The sequence below is a fragment of the Phymastichus coffea genome, unplaced genomic scaffold, assembly GCF_024137745.1.
Source record: "Phymastichus coffea isolate CEN01 unplaced genomic scaffold, Cenicafe_Pcof_1.1 PCOF00140, whole genome shotgun sequence".
NCBI lineage: Eukaryota > Metazoa > Arthropoda > Insecta > Hymenoptera > Eulophidae > Phymastichus > Phymastichus coffea.
The window spans coordinates 48,303-71,030 of record NW_026706951.1 but is presented as its reverse complement, the minus strand read 5'-3'; the positions used below and the strand labels follow the sequence as shown (position 1 = coordinate 71,030).

The window sequence follows — 22,728 nt, the reverse complement described above, 5'->3', positions numbered from 1 at the left end:
ACAGCGCCGCCTTTTAATTTCTAATCTCGACCGGTAATACAGATGCTTTCGTCACTCACGCCTTTCTGTTCAGTGGCTATTTTCTGTCCAACGATTTTTTCGTGAACAATTTCGATGTCTCCATTTAGGATTCTGATAATTTTTCCTGATATCTATATCTTCATACGCAATTAATTGAAAGCTTTACATAGGAAAGATAAAACAATAGTAAACTATTCCAAACAAACATTTATATTGACAAAATACCTCTGCATATTTTTAAAAATAAAATCATTTGTTCTATGCAATCTAATAATTACACTTAATCATAGCCCAAAGCAGTACGCGAAACGGCAATCAAGCATATCTCACAAGCATATAACCATTCAAGTGGCCGGTGTCAGCGCACACACACATGCACATCGATGCGCATGATTAAAAAGGATTAGTCGCGAAAAAGAGCGGCGTTGTGCATTGTAGTTATATGTAGTACTACGGGTGAGCACGCGAGCATAGTATATAGTACGCCCGGTAGCGGTAGAAAGTGTGTGCCGCGAAAGCCCCCGCAGCGAGAGCGAATCGCAACGGCGTCATTTCCACATCCCTCTTCATTGTCAGCTGCTTGATATAATAATGTACTCGTGATAAAAATGCAAGTAGGCGGTGGATCATGAATTTCTTGAACGCGATTGCTGTTGGCGCAGTAGCCGGCAGCGATTCTGCTCTACAGCTCAACAACGTCGAGGTCATCTACTCAAAAGTGCAGCGAGTCTACGTCAAACCACAACATAAGGAGGAGCGACAGAAAGATCTTCGTGTTAACGTCGAGATTCACGCTGGACTTAGTCCTGTTTGTCGCAAGGTTTGCTGCATCGTTTTTTATCATTCTTGGGTATTACTGTAACCTAATGTTTTTCTCTGGCTTCAGACGTGATTGTAAGTAAATAGGTATCGTTTGCTCGGAGGACTAGTTGTTTTTTTCTAATTCGAGCTCATTGTCTGCTTGATGATGCACTTTACTTTTCTTGCCCTTGCTTGCTGAAAAATATGATCCTGTTGTTAAATAATTAATTTGTAAAATTCTGTTCTAATGTAATTAATAGTGATTAATAGACGAGAGATTATAAAAAAACGATTTTTTTCTCTTTATCGAAGCACCACCTTGCAATAGATATTTACATGAGGCTTGAGTTATAATGCAACTTTATAATATATATAAATAAAAACCGAACACCTGCATAATTTCTTTTAGAGTAATTTGAGTATAAGAAATTTTTTCACGTAGCTTGGACTATTTTTACTCTTTTAATTTCATAAATATGTAATTTGAAAGTGTAAGAGACTGACATAATTTATTATTTTCCAGGCACTATGTGTTCTTTTGGCAGATGATGATGATCCCTGCTTTTTATACTCGCTGTTCATCACAGATGATGACTTTAAAGTACTGAAGGCACAGCAAGGTCTTTTAGTGGATTTTGATAATTTTGCCACACAGCTAATATGTTTACTAGAACAGTGTCAGGTTCCAGCCACAAGTCTGTCCAAGTCACCAAAGTTTTTGCTGCTTCTGGCAGAAGAAGCAGGAGACTGGAGTTTCAAGCTTGTGGAGACTAATAATTTTAAGCACCTATGTCATTTGAGCTTAAATATAGCACCATCGAATGACTCAGATTTGAAAACTCATATGGCTATGAAGATAAAGAGCTTGAAGGAAACTATTGTACAAAAAGAAAGGGACATGACCAATCTTGAAGCAAGATTGGCTGAATTGGCAAATAAATTAGAAGCAAAGTGCAAAGAATCAGAGCAGTATGAACAAAATTATATTACCGAAAGGACCCAATTACAAATGAATTTATCTCAACAAGTTGCCTTAGAGAAAGATAGACTGGCTCAAGCAAGACTGGAGTGGCAGAACCAAACTGAAAAGCAAAAAATGGAGTTGGAATACAGACATAGCGAGACAATAAAGCAATTGCATACTGAAATAGCTGAGCTTAAGGCACAGAATATTAGTTATAAAGAGAAACAGTCACTCATTGAAGCCACGAACAAAGAACAATTGAAGAGACTTCAAGAAGTTGAAAAAGAACTGAATATAATGCAAAGGGACTATGCTGCAATAAAGAAGCACAATTCTAAACTTGAAGCTGATTTTCAGGAGAAGGAAAAGTCAGTGAATATTCTTTCCACAAAAGTAGCAGTACTGGAACAGGAATTAAAAGATAAGACAATATTAATAAGTAAACATACCGAAATGATTAAGAATTCAAAGGACAGTAAACAAAGACTGGAAGAACTACTAGCAGAAAGGGATTCACAGTTACAAAGGAAACAGGCATCTCTTAAGAATCTCAGTGATGAGCTTGTGAAGGCAAATGAAATTCTAGGTAAATTACAGAATGAATTAACTTCAACTAAATCCAAATTAAAACTAAGAACAAGCATAGCTATTGAACAAGAAAGACTTCTAGACAACAAACAGAAAGAATTTGGCCAATTGGAAAACAAAATGGAATCGTACACCAAAGAGAATTGTGAGGCTAAAGCTCAGCTTGATAATCTCAAAGAAGAAATCAAAGTCTTAAAGAACCAGTTAGAAGAGAAGGAAAAAACAATCAAGAACAATGATAATGTTATAAGTTGGCTTAACAGACGGTTAGTAGAGCAATCACCGCTTACAAGTGCCACAACAACTGCTCCGATGGCTGTGTCACAGCCAATACAGCTAACATTACCAAGAACCAGTAAGTTTATATCAAACAGGTTTGAAACGCGAACTCCAGCAACAAGTACATCCAATCAATCCATTTTATTGACTGGTCTACCACTGAAGAATTCAATTGCTCAGAATCCCAACATCAATCTCACTGCTAGGAGTACTGCAAGATCAACAGGTGTTGGCAACTCTGACAATTCGACTGGAGTCAATTTCAAAACTGGACAGATCTCTAGCACAAGTACACCCCTGGAACGTGCCAATTCGCAGAGTAAGATAATAAATAATGCTAATTCAGTGCCAGCAATTATTGAGAACAACAATATGCCAGCTCCTATGATCAATGGTAATAAACTTAAGGGCACAAATACTACTTTGCAAGGTGGTCTGAGAAGGGCATATGACAAACCACTTCTGCCATCTGCTTATTTTCCTAAGACTTTGCACAATCAATGAAAAATGAGAAACAAGGTTTATCTTAAAATTTAAAGAATTTCTATTTTTATGATATTGATTGAAGAACTGTTCTGACTGTAATATTAATTTTAAAGTACTATTTGGGATTGACCTATCAAATTAATTATACATTTATATTCTTTGAGTTTAGAATTATTATTAACAGACAGAAATTGCCAATTTACAATTAATTCTTGTTCTCTTTATAGTTTGACGAATTTCTGTATTCATAGAAAAATCGCAGTATCTTCATTGTGTTGAAATTAATGTTACATTCAAGACTATTTTTTTGTGATTTAATTTTTATAATGAAATTTGACTGAATAATTTTGCAAAAACTAAATCGTCTCTTAAAGTTTCGTAAGATAATATAAAAAGTTTATTTTGTATTATTAGGCGCACTTATTTTTATTAGAGTATTTATTGAAAGTTAGGAACAAATAATTTTAATGCCTTGTAATTGAAACTATTTATTTCAATTAAAGTGAATCTGTTTTAAAACTAATTAAAATTATCGAGGAAAAGCTACAAATATAAACAAGGATTTGTTTGTGACTGCATGCACATAGAAATTTTCTTGTTGAACAAATTACAAAGTACAAATAATATTCAACAATTACCTAGAAAGAATCTTAAATTAGTATAAAAAATATACATTTATCTGACGATTTGCCACTTATCTTGTTGAGAAACTTAGTACACAAAAGTAATGATATTGTATAAACTTGTGTAGTTTTTTTATAATTATTTTTATACATATATGTACTTTGAATTGTAAATTAAATGAAGTTTTATATGAGATTAAATAAAACAATATCCATGTATTCATTGAAAATGAAGGCATTTAGACATCACACTTGGCATAATTGTAGATGTAAAAGATTTTTATCTTACCGTTGAATATGTGGATTATGTACCTGGATCTTTCTAAATGACCAAGAATATATCAAACAAAATGATGACTTTCTATTATAAAAAAAATTTAATTGAATACAAATTAAAAAAAAAAAAGAAAGATGTATTAAAACAGCCTAAGTCAAAAATTCGACTCAATTAGCGCTCTCTAGCCTCATAAAGAGCTACAGTATTAATTGTGAACATTCAGTATAATAAGAAAAGTAATTCGGAGTGAGGATCATTTATATTTTCATGAGCAGTCGTGTCTATTTTATTATTTTTGTACATAAAATTAAAATAAATATAATTATTATACAAAATTAATCGATAAAACAAACAATTCATTCACCTTTATGGACAAACATGTCACTCTTTTTTTCTTCTCATTATCATTTGTTCGCTTAGTTACGTCACAGATAATATGTTATTGTTAGATTTGAAATACAATAAAATTAGTTACGTTGATTTTAATGCATTTGAAAGAAGTGAATCTTTTAATGCAGTTGATGAGCGTGAGGGAGGCGAATATTGTATCTAGCCCCAAATTGTTTATTATTTACCGATGGAAAAGAGTCGTTTTTTATTTAAAATTGTAAATGTAAGATCTTTATACAGCTGTACAGATATTATCCGCGCACTCGATGAAATACTGATTTGTATGAGAACGGAGTAAACATTTATCTTCACGTTGAAGATAACGCCGATGACAAATTTTCATTTAAAATATCCGAATTGCCCATATTCAGCAATGGAAGATCAACTCTTTTGCGTCTGCGTTCACATTTTGGACAAGGTTTGCTCGCGTTCATACAATCTGAATGGGAAACTGCACTACAGGATCCACACTGTAAACAAAATCAAACTAAAATATCAATATCAAAAATCTCTTTCAATGTTCAAAACTACTACTTACCCTGTAGGTATTCTCCGTATCAAATGGATAAATGATCTTCGTATTATTGCACACCTCGCATATAAAACCCTTCTGGCTGCAAAGCCAGCAGCTAATAACGTGATTCCTCGCGAATTCCACGATTTTCTGCAACTGCTGCGCCAACATGCCATTTGGAATATCCGGAAGATCCGACACAGAATACTGATGAATATGTTCGTACATATAATCCTTCGGCGCGAGTTTCTTTTGGAAAGACTCGATAATCGGCTCTCTACAGGTAAACAAATAGGCCCTTAATAAATTCAACTGCACTCTCAGTGTTTGCAATTGCGCCATCGTGTCGACAGCAGTGTATATTTTCGGGTTGATAATCTTCAGATCGAGCAAAGTGGGACAATCGATGAGATATGTAGCCGCTTTCGAGCACACAGGATATTTCTTAAGATCCCAGTTGTGCACGACTTTGGCAGGAATCAGATATTCTTCACTAGCCATGCAGTTACAACAGAAGTAATCCCCGGTGAAGTTACATACATTGGCCTTGGCGAAATCTAGGCCGATGTGTTGTCCGCAGTCGAGGCAATTGTAGTTCTGCAAGTCCAGACCTTTCTCCCGAGCTAGTCGTCCGAGCTGCTCATTGAAGCTACGTCTCTCGTGGGGTTCCGACGTGTTGACGTTGACCGGCGTCGCAGGCTCGTAGACCGGGTATTTTTCTAAAAGTTCCTCAAGATTCGGCGACTTGTACTCAGTGGGTCGATAACTCTTAAGCAAAGCGTCATACGTTGGTCCCTCTCCGGGGGTCGTCGGTCCCTCGGAAGTTCGCGATACCATAGATGTGGTCATCGACGACTCGCAATCTTCGTAAGAGGTCGACCACCCTAATTTACCAATTAGCGAGTTACCTACCATCACGTCGAGCTTTAATATACTTTCGTCCAAAAGCGTGGGTTGTAATTCCTCGATTTCTGTTGTCGACTGGGCTTCCTCACTCTTTGCTTCTTTGACCTTTGCTTCGGAATCTTTGGGCTTGGAGGATGTACCTTCGCCAGGCGAATCAGCCGTTTTAATAGCTAGATCCTGTCCATTCTGTCTCATCTTTCTCCTGAGTGTCGGAGAAGCGAGCGATGTCAGTTCACTCTGTGTGCCTACCTCGACGCGATGCGTCTTTTTTGCCAAGATGATTCTCAACGCCTCGTCCTCAGACAATCCGCTGAGATTATTCTGCGACGAATTGTACGAGCTGAGGCTGCCGATCGAACTAGCCGTCTCGATCTCTTCGAAGTTACTGCTCTCCAAGTCGTTACTATTAATCGTCTTGGCAATATCTACGGCGCTGAATACCGGAGCGGATTTCATAGGTGGCGACCATATTGCTGCCATGAGCAAAGGAGTGCTCGACCAGAAATTCAGAAGGCTGGAGTTACACGCGAGGTTGAAATTGATGCTATCGACATTCTCGAGGAGGCGTTGAGCTACTTCAACCAGATCGAGATCTCGAATGAATGCAGCTTTGTTGTAGTAAGGTTTTAGGGCAGAATTTTCACGACGAATCGCCTCGAAGTAGCTCGATAAGAGGCCTTCGTTCAGAGCTAGGCGAATCCAAGCGCGACAGTAACCAACTTCCGTTGTTATCTAAATATAAATCAACAATTGGATGGAAAAAATGGTTCCAAACGTTTTTCGTACTATCATGTCGTGCAACCTACCTGACTCAACGACTGTATCTGATCGATAATGCCCCTATGCGAGAACACGAGCAAAGGACCCCAGAAACTTGGTTGTGGCATAGCATCGTAATCTGGGCCACTCAACGCCTCCGTCACTCTATTCAACAGGCTATCTTTCAGCCCGTGAAGAAATATGGCTTCGAGGGCGGAACACAACGCGAGTGCCTCGTCGCAGATCTCCACAGGAGTATTGTCGAGGAAACTTTGAGCACCTTGGATCTCGATGACCACAGTGTTGAGCTGCTGCTGCAGAGATTCGCGTACCAGCATGTGTCGCCGGTTCGACATCGAGTTCACCGTGCGCAACAGCGAATTCATCTTGTACTACTACGATTTTGATCGTGGTCGTCGTCTTCGTCCCTTTTGCGCTGCTGCAGCAATGTAACGTCTTCATGTTTTGCTAAGCAATGCCTTGGAGAATCGTGTGCCTGTCAAGGAGAACATTATATGCATAAGTTAAGATTGTTCAATCCTGTTCTATTGACTAGTTTAAAAATACAGTCAATAATGTCTGGTGGAGTTTCCTGTTGCTGTCCTGTGTTACTATTTATAAATTATATAGTTCAATCAATAACCTCACTCCCTACTGTAGCAATTAAAGGTTTGTAGGAACGATTGAAAGAGTGGAAGACTGAAAAAAGCTATAATTGTCATTGACTAGATAAATTAGACAAAACCACATTGCCAATGTAGCATACACATGCTTATCATTATCATTCGAGTAGCCTAGATAATCTGCTAAAAACAGCAGTTTTATATGAATACTCATATAAATTGAAAAATACTTTTGAAAATGGTAGCAGATGTTATAAAACTGATCTACTCCACCAAAAACAGACTCGATTGTTAAGACTTCTTTAATCATTTGTTGCAGTCAAACAACAATAGCAGCAACAGCAACAATGATTAAAAAGAGAGAAAAAATCAAGGGGCCTCCAAAGCATAGGTAACGGTATAACAGCACTTTAGTACTCATCAATAAACACTCACCTAGCGTCTCTCTAGAGCGATCAGCAGTTTAACATTAACAATATCATAGTAGCAGCTCATCGTCGTGGTATTGGAGAACGTGCAAGCATCGAGCATTCTCTTCGCAAGAGACAACAATGACAAAATAAAACGGCAGACTCACGCTTTCTCTCTTTCTAAGTTATCGCAGCCGACCAACTGACCGATATTGACTGACACTTCTAATCTGCAACACAAAATCCGTTACGTATGCGCACCATCACAGGTATGCAATACAGAGATGTGAGCAGAATGTTTTAGCCTCTCGTAAAATGGAATATTTACCTATTTATCATCAGGAGCGATTAAATGTAGGGGCAGCTCCCGCGAGAGAAGCAGAATACGCATAATCGCATAAAATTGTTAACGATAACTTGAAATGGTTATCTCGTCAGCTGTCCGATGACGATGATCGCGTGAGAGAGAGGGAAAGGAAGAGAGCAGCACTGTATGTATGCGTTGACTATATGTATATGGCACATTCTAGACTATGACGATCAACTTTTCAGGGGTAGGTTTCAGATTTTCTTGAAACTTGGTCTACGTATTGTTTATATGGTAGTGTATTTAAGTATGGATTATTAGATCATTATAATAATTATATCAAAAGTTATAAACAATTGAAAATTTTTGACGAAAAATTTTCAAAAATTTATATCTCCGCAATCATTTAAGTTATTGAAACGAATTTTTTTCAAATTACGCATAAAAGAGTGTACTTTGAAAATATTGAGTGAACAATACTTTCATATAAATTTTTCCAAAAGTTATTAACATTTTTTTTAAACAATTATCCATATCTCAAAAAGTGTTATTTTCATTTTAAAAATAATTTTTTTATTGCATTCCTTGACATTTTTTCTTTAAGATTCCGTTTTAAAATTCATCGAGCGATCATTAGATGCGATACAGTGAACGATAATAGAGGACGCTGACAGGCCTTACGACGCTTGTCGGCCGCGCATCGGCGCTGCTATCAAACTTACCGACTTACCGACTTTTCGTCAAAAATTTTCAATTGTTTATAACTCTTGATATAATTATTATAATGATTTAATAATCCATACTTGAATACAGTACCATATAAGCAATATGTAGACCAAGTTTCAAGAAAATCCGAAACATACCCCTGAAAAGCTGATCGTCATAGTCTGGAATGTGCCATGTATACATATACACATATATATATACATATATATATGCAGACATATATATACGTATATATATATATATATATATATATATATATATATATATATAAATTGTGTGAGTGTATGTGTGTGTGTGTGTATATACATATAAAAAAACAATCATACAATACAAATAATTCAAACAATCCGCTTAGGGCGAAGGAGGGAATTAATAGTGTAATTAATTTAAGCCGCTTCTCCTAAGCTGCCCTGAGCTCCCTAAGCGGCCCGAGAAGGAGATTACACCACACCGGCGAAGATATATAAGGAGCGACAGTCCTCACGGAAGCCAGTAGGGAGGACGCCGTCGAACTTGCAGCAGTTGCAGCAGTGTTCCGACACCCGCTTCTGATAGCAAGTCTAGCTTGCTTAAGCCGGGTGCAGTATATATGTACGTATGTGTGTGTGTGTGTGTGTGTGTGTGTGTGTGTGTGTGTGTGTGTGTTGTTTAATTTTTAAATCATTTATAATATCTTTGCACAACAGCTAGAAGTTGATCTTCGCAAATTGCCTTCTTTTTCTATCGACACCTTTTCTTATTCGCTGGCCCAGCTGCAGCTGACGTAACATGTTTTCCGTATCAGCTTCTTCTAATTTTTGCCGTTCCAAAGACAGGTACAAGCTTGGGTTGTGCTTCCCCACCACTAACTGAAACCTATTATGCCATTCTTCAGATATGTTGTTGGTGCGTGCTGTACAAGTTGTTTAGGACTGAATCAAATTGGTTGCACAAACGTGGAGCATATTTTGGAAAACGATTGGTGAATCTCAGTTCTTCATTTCGTCTTCCAATACTCAGCCAGCGCACGTAGTTAATCTCGAAGTACAGGGGGATAGGGGGCCCAACCCAACTCACCAGGTAGTTATTTTGTCGCGAATTATTTGAAAATATTCAACAACTTTATCTGCGTGTATCTGGGTATAAAAGCTAAAGAGCATAGTAATTGGACTCCTTTCTTGATCTTCCGATCGTCGCTATTATACGCTGCCTGAAGGCCTTCAGTTACTACATGTACATCAAAATTTTGCAATTTACTACTGACACATGTGTGAGTGAACATGAGGTCATGAAAATAATAACAAACAGCCTTGCCATCGATTTTTGTGTTCCAACAAAAGAAAAATATCATTATGGAAAAGTGTTCATTCGAAAAAACAGCGGTGGGAAATCTACCAATTTTTCATGGTTCTAGCTATATTGGATGACCATATTAAAAATGTTTGTCAATTAGTATTGTACCGTACATTTATATAATAAATTTTCGCCAGTAACAAATGTAATTCACAAAACACCCTTTTTTCTGCATGCATTAATATCATTTCTAACTATAATTAATTTGTTTAAATTCGTAAGATATCTCGATCACACTAAGGTTTCAAAAGTTTAAATGTAATAATAGCATAAACTATATTTACAGACAAAAGAGGAAATAAATTATGCATGCGACTATTATAATGGGGCCTGTGATCGACAGACGTCAATCAATAGAATCAATCAACTGATCAATAGAATTGAAAGAAAAGTTGAGTGTGTATATCGTAAAGAGTATCCTGTTCGTGCTATGGAGGACGTGCTGTGCTGTGTCGTTACAGAGCGCCGCGACAACCAGAAGGACCACGCAAGACCCGCTCTGGAAATTTGATCCTGCACACATATCAATTAGGCAAGAAGATTGAAAAAGAAATAAACGACAAATATATGTAATAAATAACGCACGGCAAAACCTTAAAATTCTGTGTTTAAAATTAAACGTTTTAAGTGTGCAATTGTGATGTCACCCATAAGAAATACATTGTCGCTGAATTTAAACGTTTAGAAGTGTTTAAAATTGGGGACAATGTATTTCTTATGGGTGACGTCATATTAAACGTTTAAATTCAAACACATGGGTTTACCGTGACGCTAATTTGATTGACATACTTTTTTTGACACATTTATAAGGAACCATAGCAACCGTTGCACGAAAGCGCTTGGTTGTAAATACCGATCACTTTAATTTTCCGTGCTAAAGTTTATTTATTTAAACGATCGCCTTGCACTACAATATTTTGCTGCAGCTGCAAAGACGCAAGTTGCTCGACTGCGCCGCTCGCAATTTTCTCTTGAACCAGTGAACCCTTGGAAGCTGAAAAGTGACTCCGATGCATTAGCAGCTTATGGTCGTAGCCATTCAATGGTTCAAACCCGAATTCGAGAGCCATTCTCGGCCAGACGTCGTTAGACTGAAACGCGACAGTTTGCTCGACTTCCTTTCTTAACCGTCGCTTCCGCGACAAACTATAAATGTATAAATGAGCTAAAATAACATCATGCCGTTTGCTTCACAATTGGTTGTAGCGCTAATGTTCATTCCAATTTGATGATCATCTCGGCAATACAACATTGACTTGTTCGATTTGTGCAGGTAAAACAACTGAAAATGCAGCATGTATGCCTTGTAACGTGTGCGCAAGCATGGCCAAAAGTCAAGTGGGGCGGCAATTGCAAAGGAGAGCTAGTGCCACGGTACAGTCACGTCGAAGCCGAGAAAGAGGGAGAGAAAGCGGGAGAGAAAGCGGGAGAGCAAGAGAAGGAGAAGGAGGAGGCGGAGGAGAGGAGAAGGAGGAACAAGAAGAAAGAAGCGACCAAGGGCCCTCTGCCTGCGTAAAGAGAGAATAAAAGGGAAGTGCGAGCGAGGCAGCACGGGATCGGAAGAAAGGAGCAGTGAACGGCCGGGCAGGCGAACACAAAGTAGGGAATAATAGACGCGCGCAGGTACATATTTAATAGATGTTTTTTGGGACGCGCGTTCTCCCTCTCCTAGTGCCTGAAGCCGAGGCTTTCAATCTCGACCAGACTAGTTTCTTCTTCTTTCTTCTTTCTTTCGTTGCTCGAGGGACAAGCGCTTAGCGTGTGCGCACCATTCATTTTCTTCGAGGCGCAAAACCAAGAGAGCGTGGTACTTTGGAAGAATGCAGCAGCACAGGCAACATCAAGGCTGTCTCTCGAAAATGCTGCTATCGCGAGGCTACGCGCGCCTCGCCCGCTAACGGTCAGCTAATCTGTACGATAACGGGGCCAGCCATACGAGCGCGCGTTTCTGCATATACGTGCATAGAGAAAAGGTGGTTTACTCGCGCGTGGCGCAGCCGGTTTTACGACTCGGAGCGTGTGAAAGCTCACGGAATGCCTCTTTCGTTGCCGATGCATTTTTCGCTTCGTGGGAGCTGCCGCGGCCACCGTATCGCGGAACGCCTGCAAATGCTAAGTCACTTGAGAAGCGTTTGCTTTGAGTAGCTCGGGCGTCGAGCTTCAAAGTCAGTTGAACTAGTTACGGGGCTAATTGGTCGATCGGAGTACAGGCCCGAGGCAGCGAGACTTCGCAGTCTCGCGATTATACAAACGAGCGTCGCCATGGTGTTCGCCAGCTTTGCCTACACAGCTACTCGTCGGCTGAGCTCGGTAGCGCCGCATTCGTGCAGTCTGCCGTTACGGAACACCACTATTTTCACTCGTTTAAGTGTCACTGCAACAAGTCAAGTTTCAAGTTCTCCTCTTTAAGGAAGCAAAGTAATAGAGAAATCATTCGATCGATCGCCAATCAGTCGGAGCGTCATCGCGAGAAAAAGGACCGATCAATTGGATTATCGCACGCCCGAGAGCACAGCTTCACGATAAAATTACAGGGAGAAATGGCCTCGATGACTGCGGAGAGATAGAGAGAGAGAGCGCCAAGAGAAAACCTGCACGCCAGCGGGATATCCTGTCTCTCCTTGGCACTGTACATCAGCCAGTTTACTAAGGATTCCCGTGATATTTCCTGATGTTACGCATAGCTTTACGAGGACGACGACGACGACGACGACGACGACTGGCTCTCATCAGAAAGAAAGTGCTGCACGTGCGTATTTTTTTCACATCCTTTTTTCGGGCCTTTTCTTTATTCCGCTGCGCACGGCTCGCTTTAGCTTCCGATTCTTTGTACAGGTCGATTGCTTCATTTCTTTATTGGTTGTTAATATAGCATTGGACAACGAAAGAGTTTGCTTATACAGAAACTTACTCAGCTCGACGCCATTCGCCGATGGCGCCGATCACGTAGCTCATCTGCGAGGCTCCACTGTAGAGGCCTTTTCAATCTCTCCTCGTGAGAATTCAAAGCACCAGCTCACCGAATGTCTCTCAAGACTTACCGAATAATAGGAGCGATGCCGTACTCGATCGGTTAATCAAGCTCGGCAAGGACAAGAGCCAGCTTGCCGGGCAATCACCAGTTTTGCTCGGGCAACGCCCGCATCCACTGTCCTCCATCTCCAACTTAAGAAGTCGCAAGCAGCCGGCTCAGCTGCATGTGTCTGCACGCCATGGACAAGGTCGCCGATGCGACAATCGATCGTTTCCGCAGTTTCTCTGGTTCTTCTCAAATGTTGCCAAATGTCCAGTTGTTGTCAATCGAAGGCGTCTGACGGATGGAAAGGCGGGATTTGACATTCGCTTGAATCGCGCGTCATTGGCCTTTATCAGCGCAACCTTGCAACCGACAAAGATTTTCCAAGCCACTTGTCGCTTCCTAGAAAAACTTTATTTGGCTTGGATGGCTATGAATGGCTACGACAAAACTAGCAACATAAATAAAATCTCCGCGAGGTCTGCTAATTCGGCTCACAGCGGCTCTACGCAATGTGCCTCCGGTGTATACGTATATCAGCGCGAAATCGACGTTTGAATCAGTTCCAACAGCCAAGCAAAAGCCTTGGCGATCTCTCTCCTCTCAGTCAAGTGTCCGCTCAAAGAGAAGGCCTCATTGTTGTCTGCGTCAATAGACCGCTTCTGGCGTATCTTGCGACCAATTCTCGATGCGTGAGTAGAAAGGCGCATTTCCAAAGCTTTCATCAGCGAGCGTGCAGTCAATCGGGCTAGCAACCGCCATGCGCGCAATCATTTGCATTATTCAGCTAGAAGCACGCCGCCCGACCCACGAGGCTTCACGATGTAGCCGACACTTGCACGCCAATAGAGCAGCCAAGCGGACGCGCGGATCCTTGTTCCGGACCGAGCAATAAGAAGCGCGGGGGCTGAACGACGCAGACGAAACCAGCCAATGTTCTCACGCGCTCGCCCGAGCGACCATCGCGGCTCGCGACACAGCGGCCACAGCGGGTAGCGAACGGGAGCGGCAGGGCGCGCGCAGGTGTGCGCCCGGCGACGCTGCAAACCAGTTTGGGCGCTCGGCACTCGACGGCTTGTCTCGAACTTCCCGAGGCGCTTGTCCCGCTCACCAGGCTCGACTCGCTCGCGTCCGTCGACTCGCCACGGGAACAGCTGACTGTGGAGTGCCGCGAGTCGCGCCGCACGGACGGGGCACGGGGGAGGCTGTGAAAATTGGCCGAGGTAAGTAACCCTCGCCTTCGGTCTGTCGCACAGCCAGCGGCGCACGCTACGCAAGAGCGGCGGGGAGGGGATTGCGCGGCTCTGCCTCGTCGGGCCTCTCGCTCGGCAACGCTCAGTCGCTTCTCCGCAGCAGCGCTTCGAGCGACGGAGAGAGCTCTCGGCGCTGGCGGTGCGCGCGCGCGACCTCACCGCGGCCATACTCGACGAGTCGATTCTTGCACACGCGCGCGCGCGTGTGTGTGTGTGTGTGTGCGTGCGCGCGCGTGATTTTCGGTGCGCGCCGCGTTCCCACGCTCTCCCCGAGAGCACAGCATCGCCTCCTCTTCCCTCGACTTTGTGGCTTCTTTTCCTCATCCCCTGGCGGCTCGTTCTGTCTCTGCGGCTCTCCGTCGTCGTGACCAGAAATGACTATTACCACCACTGCCCGGTGCATCGATTTTCTACGCTGAGCCAGAGCCGAGGGAGTGAGTCGGCTTGTCGACATGTCCGTGGCTGTACCGACGGGGGTCGCAGGTGAGTGTCTCCTTGTTGTCGGTCGCTCGAAAACCGCGTTGGTGGAATTCGTGGAAGCAAAGTCAAACGCAAAGCCGACCGCACGGACTAGGTGAAGGGCGAATCCGTGCGAGTATTCATGGTTTTTCAGGCATCGCGCGGCGCACTGTTTACAAGCAGCTCCGCTGGAATTTATTCGCTGCACGCTTCCCAGGAGCGCGCGCCCATTGCTTCCACGGACAAGCATAAGCATTGTTGTGATCGTTAGTGCAGCGCCGGAACAAATCGCCTGGCTGCTCTCACTCGCATACACATGCTACGCAGTACTGTGTTCGCATCGACTTGCAGTCTGCTGGAATTCAATACCGAGTGACTCGCTGACTGCGACTGTGAACGCTGAGCGCAGCATGACACTGTCAGCACATCAAATCCGATTAGGTGGTATCGAATCTCGATTCACAAGTCGAATATTTGGCTGGCGCGTGACCGCAGCATAGCTGACCGAGCTGATATCGTGGATGCAAGTGCGGCAAGCGCAATGAATCCGCGGGCGTATTCGAGTGCGCAACGCGAATCAGGAATCAGCGAGGCTGCTTTGTAGCTGTTGTGTGCGCTAATGAATTCCACGCGAACTAATCGACGACCATTAGCCAATCAGGTGTACTCTTGCGCGGCACATTCTTGACAAACACAAACCAATCAAGACCATTGGCTGACTGCGCTAGCTTTGACCAATCGCTTTAATTGTGTAGCCCTGAATACTCGATCGAAACGTGCTGCGAGTAGTCTCGTAGGGCCTGCCAAATTGACAAGCGTTATCCGTGCGCCGGATATCGAAGTTCTTCATTCTTATAGCCCGGTTTTTCCAGGATGTCCAATGGAGCATCGGAGCTCGTCGTCGCTGCGTCTCTCGGACGAGGCTCCCCAGCGGCGGCGGCGGCAGCGCCAGCAGCAGCAGCAGCAGCAGCAGCAGCAGCAGCAGCAGCAGCAGCAGCAGCAGCAGCAGCAGCAGCAGCAGCAGCAGCAGCAGCAGCAGCAGCAGCAGCAGCAGCAGCAGCAAGGCAAGAAATGTCGCAGACGCACGCGGCGACGACGAAGCGAGTGCACAGAGACGGGCAGCATCGGCTACGGCTCGTCGGCGCCGCTCGAGTCCGAGACGTCCTACTCGTCGCATCCTGGGTACCCCGTTTGCGCCAGCGCCGTGGTGGCGGAGGCCGCCAGCAGGCCCGAGATGCAGATACAACTCGTTCAGTCGCCGCCGCCCCACCTTCACCAGCAGGTCGGTCGACGCTCGGACCGCCGGGCCTCCGACTCCAAGCTATCAACTGTCGGCTTGCTTGCAGACTCGACAGTCGAGTAGCGCTGGCAGCCAGTCGTCGACTTCGACGCCGAGCTCGGCCGCCTACGTGGACGTGTCCTCGTCGGCGAGGCTCGCCGGCTCGACGTCGAGCGCGCAGAAGCCGAGGAACGCGCTGGTGAGGAGTCGCACGGCCAGCGCGGCACCGACCTCCGCGTGCTCGTGGAGCGGCTCGGCCGGCGAGCCCGAGAACAGCTACGTGGTCGACGCCGAGAAGGGCAACGCCTACTACAAGGGGGTTTTGCTGGGCAAGGTGAGCTCGCCAAGCGGCGACGCCGCAGTCGAGCTCTGCGCGCGCGACAATGTCTATTCTCGATCAGAGTCGTTCTGCTGCTCGTGCTCGCGCCCACTCGAAATAGCGCCTTCAAAGAGAGTTCTTGACATTGCGTGTGACATTGAGGCCGCGCCTGTACACGTGCACTCGGCGCTACTTTGGGTCTGGCCAAAGCCCGCGCTGTCGCGTTGCCTCTCGTCGCTGGACAGCTCGTCGACTCGCCACGTCGGACGTTCAGTTTTCGCTCGGCGAATCCGAAGTTCGATCCGCCGCTGGCCCCAAAATAATCTCCCGGCCAACTTTGCGCCGAGCAGATGTCGCTCACCTTCGACGTGCCAGCCTCGACGCGAAAGCGACGGTGTCGCAAGCTTGGCCGCGACGCTCAGCCGCCCCCCGACTCGCGCGACGCGGTAGGCGGAAGACGCGGTTCCCCCTAACACCGTTCGTTCGTTCGGTCGTGCAATGTATAAATACGGCTCTTCTCCCCTAGGTTATTGGTACAATGGCAGCGCTCGCGCGCGACCAACACGCGGCTTTCGCTCGGATCGCTGATGCCGTCACCGCCGCGATACGCCGGTTATTTTTAACCGATTGAACGAACGTCGTCCGTTGCCTTTTCATCTGCACTCGGTTTCGGCAGCCGACTCCTGGATGTCGCTTGCATTGGCTCTTCGGTTCTCGCAAAACGCACAACGCGGTTCATTGATTGATCCGAAACCTGGCCGGCGCGGGCCAACTGCGGGCTCGACGAGGAGCGGCTTGAAGTATGACTCGAAGAATCGTCCTTTCTGATTGCAGGGTGGATTCGCACGAGTGTATCTGATAACCGAGATCGCGTCGCGCAAGCAGTTCGCCTGCAAGATCATCCCCAAGTATCAAATGCAGAAGATCCACATGCAAAAGGTAGGCTTTCTACTGGTAATGCTCGCCGACCGAAAAGCACAATTAGCATATACGTATACATAGAGGCTTGCTTTGTTTGATCCCGGATCGGCAGATCGCCCGCGAGATAATGATTCACAAGGAGCTGAATCACGTGAACGTCGTACAGATGCATCACTACTTCGAGGACAGCCTCAACGTGTACATGCTGCTGGAAGCTTGCCCGAAGAAGGTAAGGCCCCGAGCCCTCGCTCTACGCACCACAAGCCGGCGACGCGCAGGCGCTCTTGCTCTTGTCTGGCGCTCGGCCTTGTTCGGATCGACTCTTACGAGAGTGCGCTTGCCAACATTGCCAGACGAGGGCATCGCCGCGATACACCAATTGGCGATTTCAGCTTGCTACGCGGATTGCGCGCTGATTATTCGCGTGAACTGTGCGGCAGAAGCGCCGACAGCTCGAGGAATCACCGGTGCATGCGACCCAGCTCGCCATCCAGCCGTTCCGCCTCTCGATCTCGTTGGAATGCCGCTGCCGCCGTCGCCATCTCTTGCGCTTTCTCAGAATAACGGTACGCGCGCGAGGAAGTCTTGCCGACCTCGAGCCAAGCTCCAAAGTGGTTGTGAGAGAAAGCCGCGGCGAGAGGCACAGCCCAAGTAGCGTAGTCGCGCGCGCCGCCAAAGCAAAGACGTTGCGCGACGCGCGCTCGACTCCAATAGCCATCGGGCTACGGAATTGGTCGCGCAACGGAGCGAGCGCAATCAGCGACGAGAACAAAGAAACTGCCTGCTTACAGAGCCTGGTGCACGTGCTCAAGTACCGTGGCAAGGTGACCGAGCCCGAGGCACGTTACTACATGAGGCAGATGGCCACGGGAGTGGCCTACATACACTCGCAGAAAGTCATCCACCGCGACCTCAAGCCCGGCAACATGTTCCTCTCCGACAGGATGATCGTCAAAATCGGTGACTTCGGCTTGGCTACCCATCCCGATGGACAGCGACGCAGAGTGTACGTACGCAGCAGAGCAATGGTCTCTCTGCCGACTTGCTCATTGAGACGCGCGTCCGACGTTCCACCGTTGCCTCAGCGTGTCCGCAGGCTTAGCAAAGGCCAAGTCACGTCGAAGCCGGCCGCGTGCAAAGCAACGTACTTATTTGTTGCCCCCCCTCCCTCCCTCCCACGCTCTCTCTCTCTCTCTCTCTCTCTCTCTCTCTCTCTCTCTCTCTCTCTCTCTCTCTCTCTCTCTCTCTCTCCGCGAACAAACCGCCTAATGCTCCGACTCATGGCGGTACAAACGGGACCTTTGTACGCTCGAGCGTCCATTGCCGATACGCGGTGCCTGCTATTGCCTAGCAAAGCAGTTCTGTTGATCGTGCGAGCTGCCTTCGTTATCCAATGCCGTTTGCCACGGGCGCCGAGCTTGTCAATCTTTTTCACGAGGCCGTTGTCGCGTTTAGCTCCGGCGTTCAGCGAAAGCGTCGACTTTCCCATTGTAATCGCGACCAAGCTTAATTACTGGGATTGTGCGTCAACAGAACTATCTGCGGCACGCCAAACTTCATAGCTCCGGAAGTACTGTTCAAGCAAGCCTACAGCTACGAAGCGGACGTGTGGGCCTTAGGTTGCATCCTGTACGTGCTTCTGGTCGGCCAGCCGCCCTTCGACTCACCGACCCTCAAAGAAACCTACTCGCGAATATGCAACCAGCGCTACAAGGAGCTCGACGACTCGACGGCAACTCGCGCCGGCCAAGACCTTGTGCGCTGGCTACTGCAGCCTAATCCTGATCTCAGACCCTCGCTCGAGCTTGTCAAGGAACACCCGTACCTCGCTCAGGAGTACGTGCCCACGAGCTTGCCCGACAGCTGCTGCTATCAGGTTCCGAGACTGCCGCTCGCTGACAGGCAAAATGCCCTCGCGAGTTTTTCGTCCAGCTTGAACTTCTCGCAGGCTCATCATCATCTTCATCATCATCATCAGCAACAGCAGCAACAGCAGCAGCAGCAGCAGCAACAACAGGTGAGCGCCAACCGCGTCGTCCTTTACCAGGCCTAAAGCCTGATCTCAAGCAAACGGAACGAGCGGAACTTACGACAAACGTGACATCGCAGGCTGGCAACTACGAACAGCAGACCCAGCAGCATGAGTCGCAAGCAGCGGCCCAGCGAAAGTCCAGCAAGAAAAAGAAGGTTTCTAGTTGGCTGGCGAGTCTGCGCCTGCCAAAGCTGCCGCGCTTCCGTCAGCGGATCAGCAGCGTGCTGTGCTTGGAGGCCCGCAAGAAGCAAGCGTTGACGGGCCAGCCGCAGCACGACCATCCGTCTGGCGGCACGAGCGTCCAGCGGATGGCCAAAGTCTTGGAGGACTGCTTGGCGGCGCAGAATCGACAGCCGAGCGATAGCGGCGCCAAGTTCGGCCCTGGAGCTAAGCTCGTGGAGAACGCCGCGCCACTGTTCGTCACCAAGTGGATCGATTTCTCCAACAAGTACGGCCTCGCCTTTCAACTGTCCGACAAGTCGGTCGGAGTGCTGTTCAACGACAGTACCAAAATGAGTTACACTCACGATAGAAGGTGAGCGAGTGTGCTTTGACAAAGAGCCTTTTGATCGCGGCTTTGTGCTGCGTGTTGAGAGCGGTCGTAGCGGAGCCGTGGTATCAGCTGATCACCCGAATAGCTCGCTTCGTCCGAGGTCGATCGAACCGATCCCAAGGGCCCCGCGCATCGCGGTCGAAACGGTTTTTCACGAAGACGATTTCAAATGGAGTCTGTAAGCACTTTATTAATCGCGATGCCGCGGCTACAAGCGTACTTTGATCACTGCCGCGATGATGATTGTTGACAACTAGCGACAACAAACCGCGCCACGTCTTGGCGCAACACGTTGGCCTTGCGTCACGTTAGCATGCGTCAAGTTCTCCGCGGCCCTCTTAATTAGTTACGTGCCTCCGTTCACTCCTTTTTATTTTGCCCTTGTTGGTTTGCAGACGAGTGGAGTACATCAGCTCGGGCGAGGATATCACGCGATACAATCGTGAGAAAAACGTGCCAGAGCATTTACAAGAGAAGCTTGGGCTGCTTCGACACTTCACCGACTACATGGACAAGCATCTTACCGAGGGTGAGTCACCTCGCGCACTTCGCCGCCCCAACTCCTCTTCAACGTTGCTCGCGTCGATTGGTCGACAATGCCCCTCATGCTACTTGGCTGATTTCTCCCGAATCTTGGACGACTACATGCTGAACGGTATTTGTGACCTCAGGTGGCGAGATGCTAGACCACCGGGGCAACAACCGGCCGCCAGACGTCCGAGGCAGTGGCGCAAGCAACGTGCCGCAGATGCGTCGCTGGATTCGCACGAGCAAAGCAATCGTGATGGAGCTCAGCGTGCCCTTACTCCAGATGAATTTCTTCGACGACCACACCAAGTTCATCGTGTCGCAACAGAGCGGTAACTACCTCGTGACGTATATCGACGGCGAGCGGCGAGCCTCCAGCTACTGGCTCAGCGACTTGTGCGAGAGCGGCTGCAATCCTGACGTTCATGAGCGAATGCTGTACGTGTACAAGGTGGCCAAGGAGTTTGCCGATCTTGATTTCGGCGCGCCTTGAATCAATCTAAATCACAAAAGCACATTTTTTTGTGTCACTGTGATTCCGTAAAAGCCAAGCGTTTCTCGGCCCAAGCGCACACGCGTCCTTTATTTTCTTCTTCATTAACACATCGCTCTGTTTGCAACAACATTCAGATGATACCTTTTTCCTTTCCGTTTTTTCGCAAATTATCGAATTCAAAGTGGACTCAAGTTGTGGTGCTCGAATAGTAATTAACCGAAAACATAATTCAATTCAAACAACGATCATGTGATAATGCCGATTAATAATTATATATATCAAGGTAAAGAGGGAAAAATCGTAGGCACGCCGCTGTACGCGTGTATATTTAGTGTATTTAGAGTTGCGAGTGCAGTTCCAGAGAGAATATCATATGCTAGTCAAGCGTTCTGCAATAATGTGAGACGAGAGAAAAACGAGAGGCAGAATTCGTGCACTGCCAGCAGTCATTTAGCGGCTGCACTTAATGTTGTTTTTCTTTAGCCACGGTAAAGAGTCAATATGAATGTGATACACTGAGCTTCGACGTTATCTCTCTGGTCGAGTGCTATCTAGTACTTGGACAATTCCAGCGTTGCATTATGATCGATCCACTTTTCCCCTCTGCGAGACGCTAATTTACATTGAGAGCTGGCTCGATTGATTTATCACTTCACAATTTTTGCAAATTTTATAGAACTAGCCAATTCCTAAAATAATTACTTCGAGATTATTAATTGTACTCATTATTGTCAAAACTCACTACTGTATTTCGTTGTTATTTTTTTTTCTTTACGACTATCATAAAATTGTTTTGAGTTCGAAGCCATTGATCAATTAAAACTTATATTTTTGAAATTCATTAGAGCTATATTCCTGATCTTTAAAGGATTATCACTTAAAGCGTACGTCTCTTTGCTAAATCGAAATTTATGAAAACTATTAAGCTGGAAATCGATTAAAGATAAAGCATTTGTTAGCGGCACACGCAGCATCCGCAATTTATGTTACTATTAAAATTTCGGATAACTTGACTCGTTGATCAAGATTGAGCGAATAGCGAAATCGCGCTATATCTGCAAAAGCAGTGTAAAGTTGAGAGCCGATATTTGGACGTTATGCGAGATGTAGATACCTGATGGTAAACATGCAACTTATCCGTGTATTAGTCTTGTCGAGAATAGTGGAGCGAATGTCCTAAGTGGAAAATGATTAAAAACTATATTAAAATTTATCAGCAATAAAAAACGTACTGACGACGGAAGCGAGCTGTAAGACAAGTTGGCGTTGGCGAAAACATTGTAGTTTTTTCTAGATAGAAAACGATAGGAAACCGGCAAGCGCATATGTAGGGTCGATTGATTTATACCAATGTACATCCTTTTGTGCTAGACATATGGTGTTTGTACAGTACCGAATAGTAGATGAAAATATATATCACTATTTTTCATCTGCTCGTGATCTTCGACGATTCGTGCGATCGTACTGTGTATATGCTGTAATAAGTCGAAAGCCGTTGTATTTACTTTTTATGTAGTTCTAGGAAGTCATGCGCTTATCGATCGTTATGTTATTTCTATATAGGTAAGATATCTCAAAATAAGAAAGCGGTGACGCTGTAAAGAGTAAAAGTTGCTGCGTCCTTTATTTTTTACGAAAAGAAATAATGTGACGCAAAAGTCCGTGATAGCCGATGCAAAGAGGTGGCAACACAAATCTCGTTGTTAAGTGACTCTTATCAAAGTCTCTTGATCGTACATGCCATATGAATCTCAATAAATATCATGAGGATCTCAAGTTAATGTCTCGTATTTTTATTAGTTATGCTCTTTGATCTCCCATATCAAAGTAATCCTCATACAAACAGCATATTTTTTCAATGTTATT

General features: G+C 45.5%; 3 protein-coding genes across 9 annotated transcripts; 2 read left to right on the top strand and 1 right to left on the bottom strand.

Moving 5' to 3' along the window:
* The first annotated feature begins 8 nt into the window (after positions 1 to 8).
* Positions 9 to 4,130, top strand: LOC131671994 (spindle assembly abnormal protein 6 homolog). Its single transcript, XM_058948880.1, has 3 exons — positions 9 to 33; positions 312 to 841; positions 1,346 to 4,130. The coding sequence occupies exons 2-3, from the start codon at positions 650 to 652 to the stop codon at positions 3,155 to 3,157; spliced, it is 2,004 nt and encodes a 667-aa protein (XP_058804863.1). The 5' UTR covers positions 9 to 33; positions 312 to 649; the 3' UTR covers positions 3,158 to 4,130.
* Positions 4,131 to 4,307: 177 nt separating this feature from the next.
* Positions 4,308 to 8,143, bottom strand: LOC131671993 (uncharacterized). Its single transcript, XM_058948879.1, has 5 exons — positions 7,970 to 8,143; positions 7,667 to 7,871; positions 6,656 to 7,104; positions 4,968 to 6,581; positions 4,308 to 4,899 (listed from the first exon to the last, which is right to left on the bottom strand). The coding sequence occupies exons 3-5, from the start codon at positions 6,992 to 6,994 to the stop codon at positions 4,738 to 4,740; spliced, it is 2,115 nt and encodes a 704-aa protein (XP_058804862.1). The 5' UTR covers positions 6,995 to 7,104; positions 7,667 to 7,871; positions 7,970 to 8,143; the 3' UTR covers positions 4,308 to 4,737.
* Positions 8,144 to 9,159: 1,016 nt separating this feature from the next.
* On the top strand, positions 9,160 to 22,633 carry LOC131671989 (serine/threonine-protein kinase PLK1-like). Of its 7 annotated transcripts, none has more exons than XM_058948870.1 (12): positions 9,245 to 9,265; positions 11,280 to 12,755; positions 12,879 to 14,245; positions 15,607 to 16,016; positions 16,081 to 16,347; positions 17,167 to 17,271; positions 17,366 to 17,482; positions 18,045 to 18,259; positions 18,787 to 19,270; positions 19,363 to 19,820; positions 20,234 to 20,367; positions 20,510 to 22,633. In XM_058948870.1, the coding sequence occupies exons 4-12, from the start codon at positions 15,615 to 15,617 to the stop codon at positions 20,857 to 20,859; spliced, it is 2,532 nt and encodes an 843-aa protein (XP_058804853.1). In that variant the 5' UTR covers positions 9,245 to 9,265; positions 11,280 to 12,755; positions 12,879 to 14,245; positions 15,607 to 15,614; the 3' UTR covers positions 20,860 to 22,633. The 7 variants fall into 7 exon arrangements, with proteins under 7 accessions (XP_058804854.1, XP_058804853.1, XP_058804852.1 ...); XM_058948869.1 differs by lacking the exon at positions 9,245 to 9,265 and having other exon boundaries at positions 11,280 to 11,629; positions 12,541 to 12,755; XM_058948868.1 differs by lacking the exon at positions 9,245 to 9,265 and having other exon boundaries at positions 12,879 to 13,714; positions 13,810 to 14,245.
* Positions 22,634 to 22,728: the final 95 nt, after the last annotated feature.

What these genes read in the sequence shown, in the direction of transcription:
- LOC131671994 (XM_058948880.1), top strand. Translation starts at nt 650, where the DNA reads ATGAATTTCTTGAACGCGATTGCTGTTGGCGCAGTAGCCGGCAGCGAT. An exon ending in TTAGTCCTGTTTGTCGCAAG is followed by an intron (nt 842 to 1,345) that starts GTTTGCTGCATC and finishes ATTATTTTCCAG; the next exon opens with GCACTATGTGTTCTTTTGGC.
- LOC131671993 (XM_058948879.1), bottom strand. Translation starts at nt 6,994, where the DNA reads ATGAATTCGCTGTTGCGCACGGTGAACTCGATGTCGAACCGGCGACAC. An exon ending in AGATACAGTCGTTGAGTCAG is followed by an intron (nt 6,582 to 6,655) that starts GTAGGTTGCACG and finishes ATTTATATTTAG; the next exon opens with ATAACAACGGAAGTTGGTTA. An exon ending in ATACGGAGAATACCTACAGG is followed by an intron (nt 4,900 to 4,967) that starts GTAAGTAGTAGT and finishes TTTTGTTTACAG; the next exon opens with TGTGGATCCTGTAGTGCAGT.
- LOC131671989 (XM_058948867.1), top strand. Translation starts at nt 14,728, where the DNA reads ATGTCCGTGGCTGTACCGACGGGGGTCGCAG. An exon ending in TGTACCGACGGGGGTCGCAG is followed by an intron (nt 14,759 to 15,606) that starts GTGAGTGTCTCC and finishes CGGTTTTTCCAG; the next exon opens with GATGTCCAATGGAGCATCGG. An exon ending in CGCCCCACCTTCACCAGCAG is followed by an intron (nt 16,017 to 16,080) that starts GTCGGTCGACGC and finishes GCTTGCTTGCAG; the next exon opens with ACTCGACAGTCGAGTAGCGC.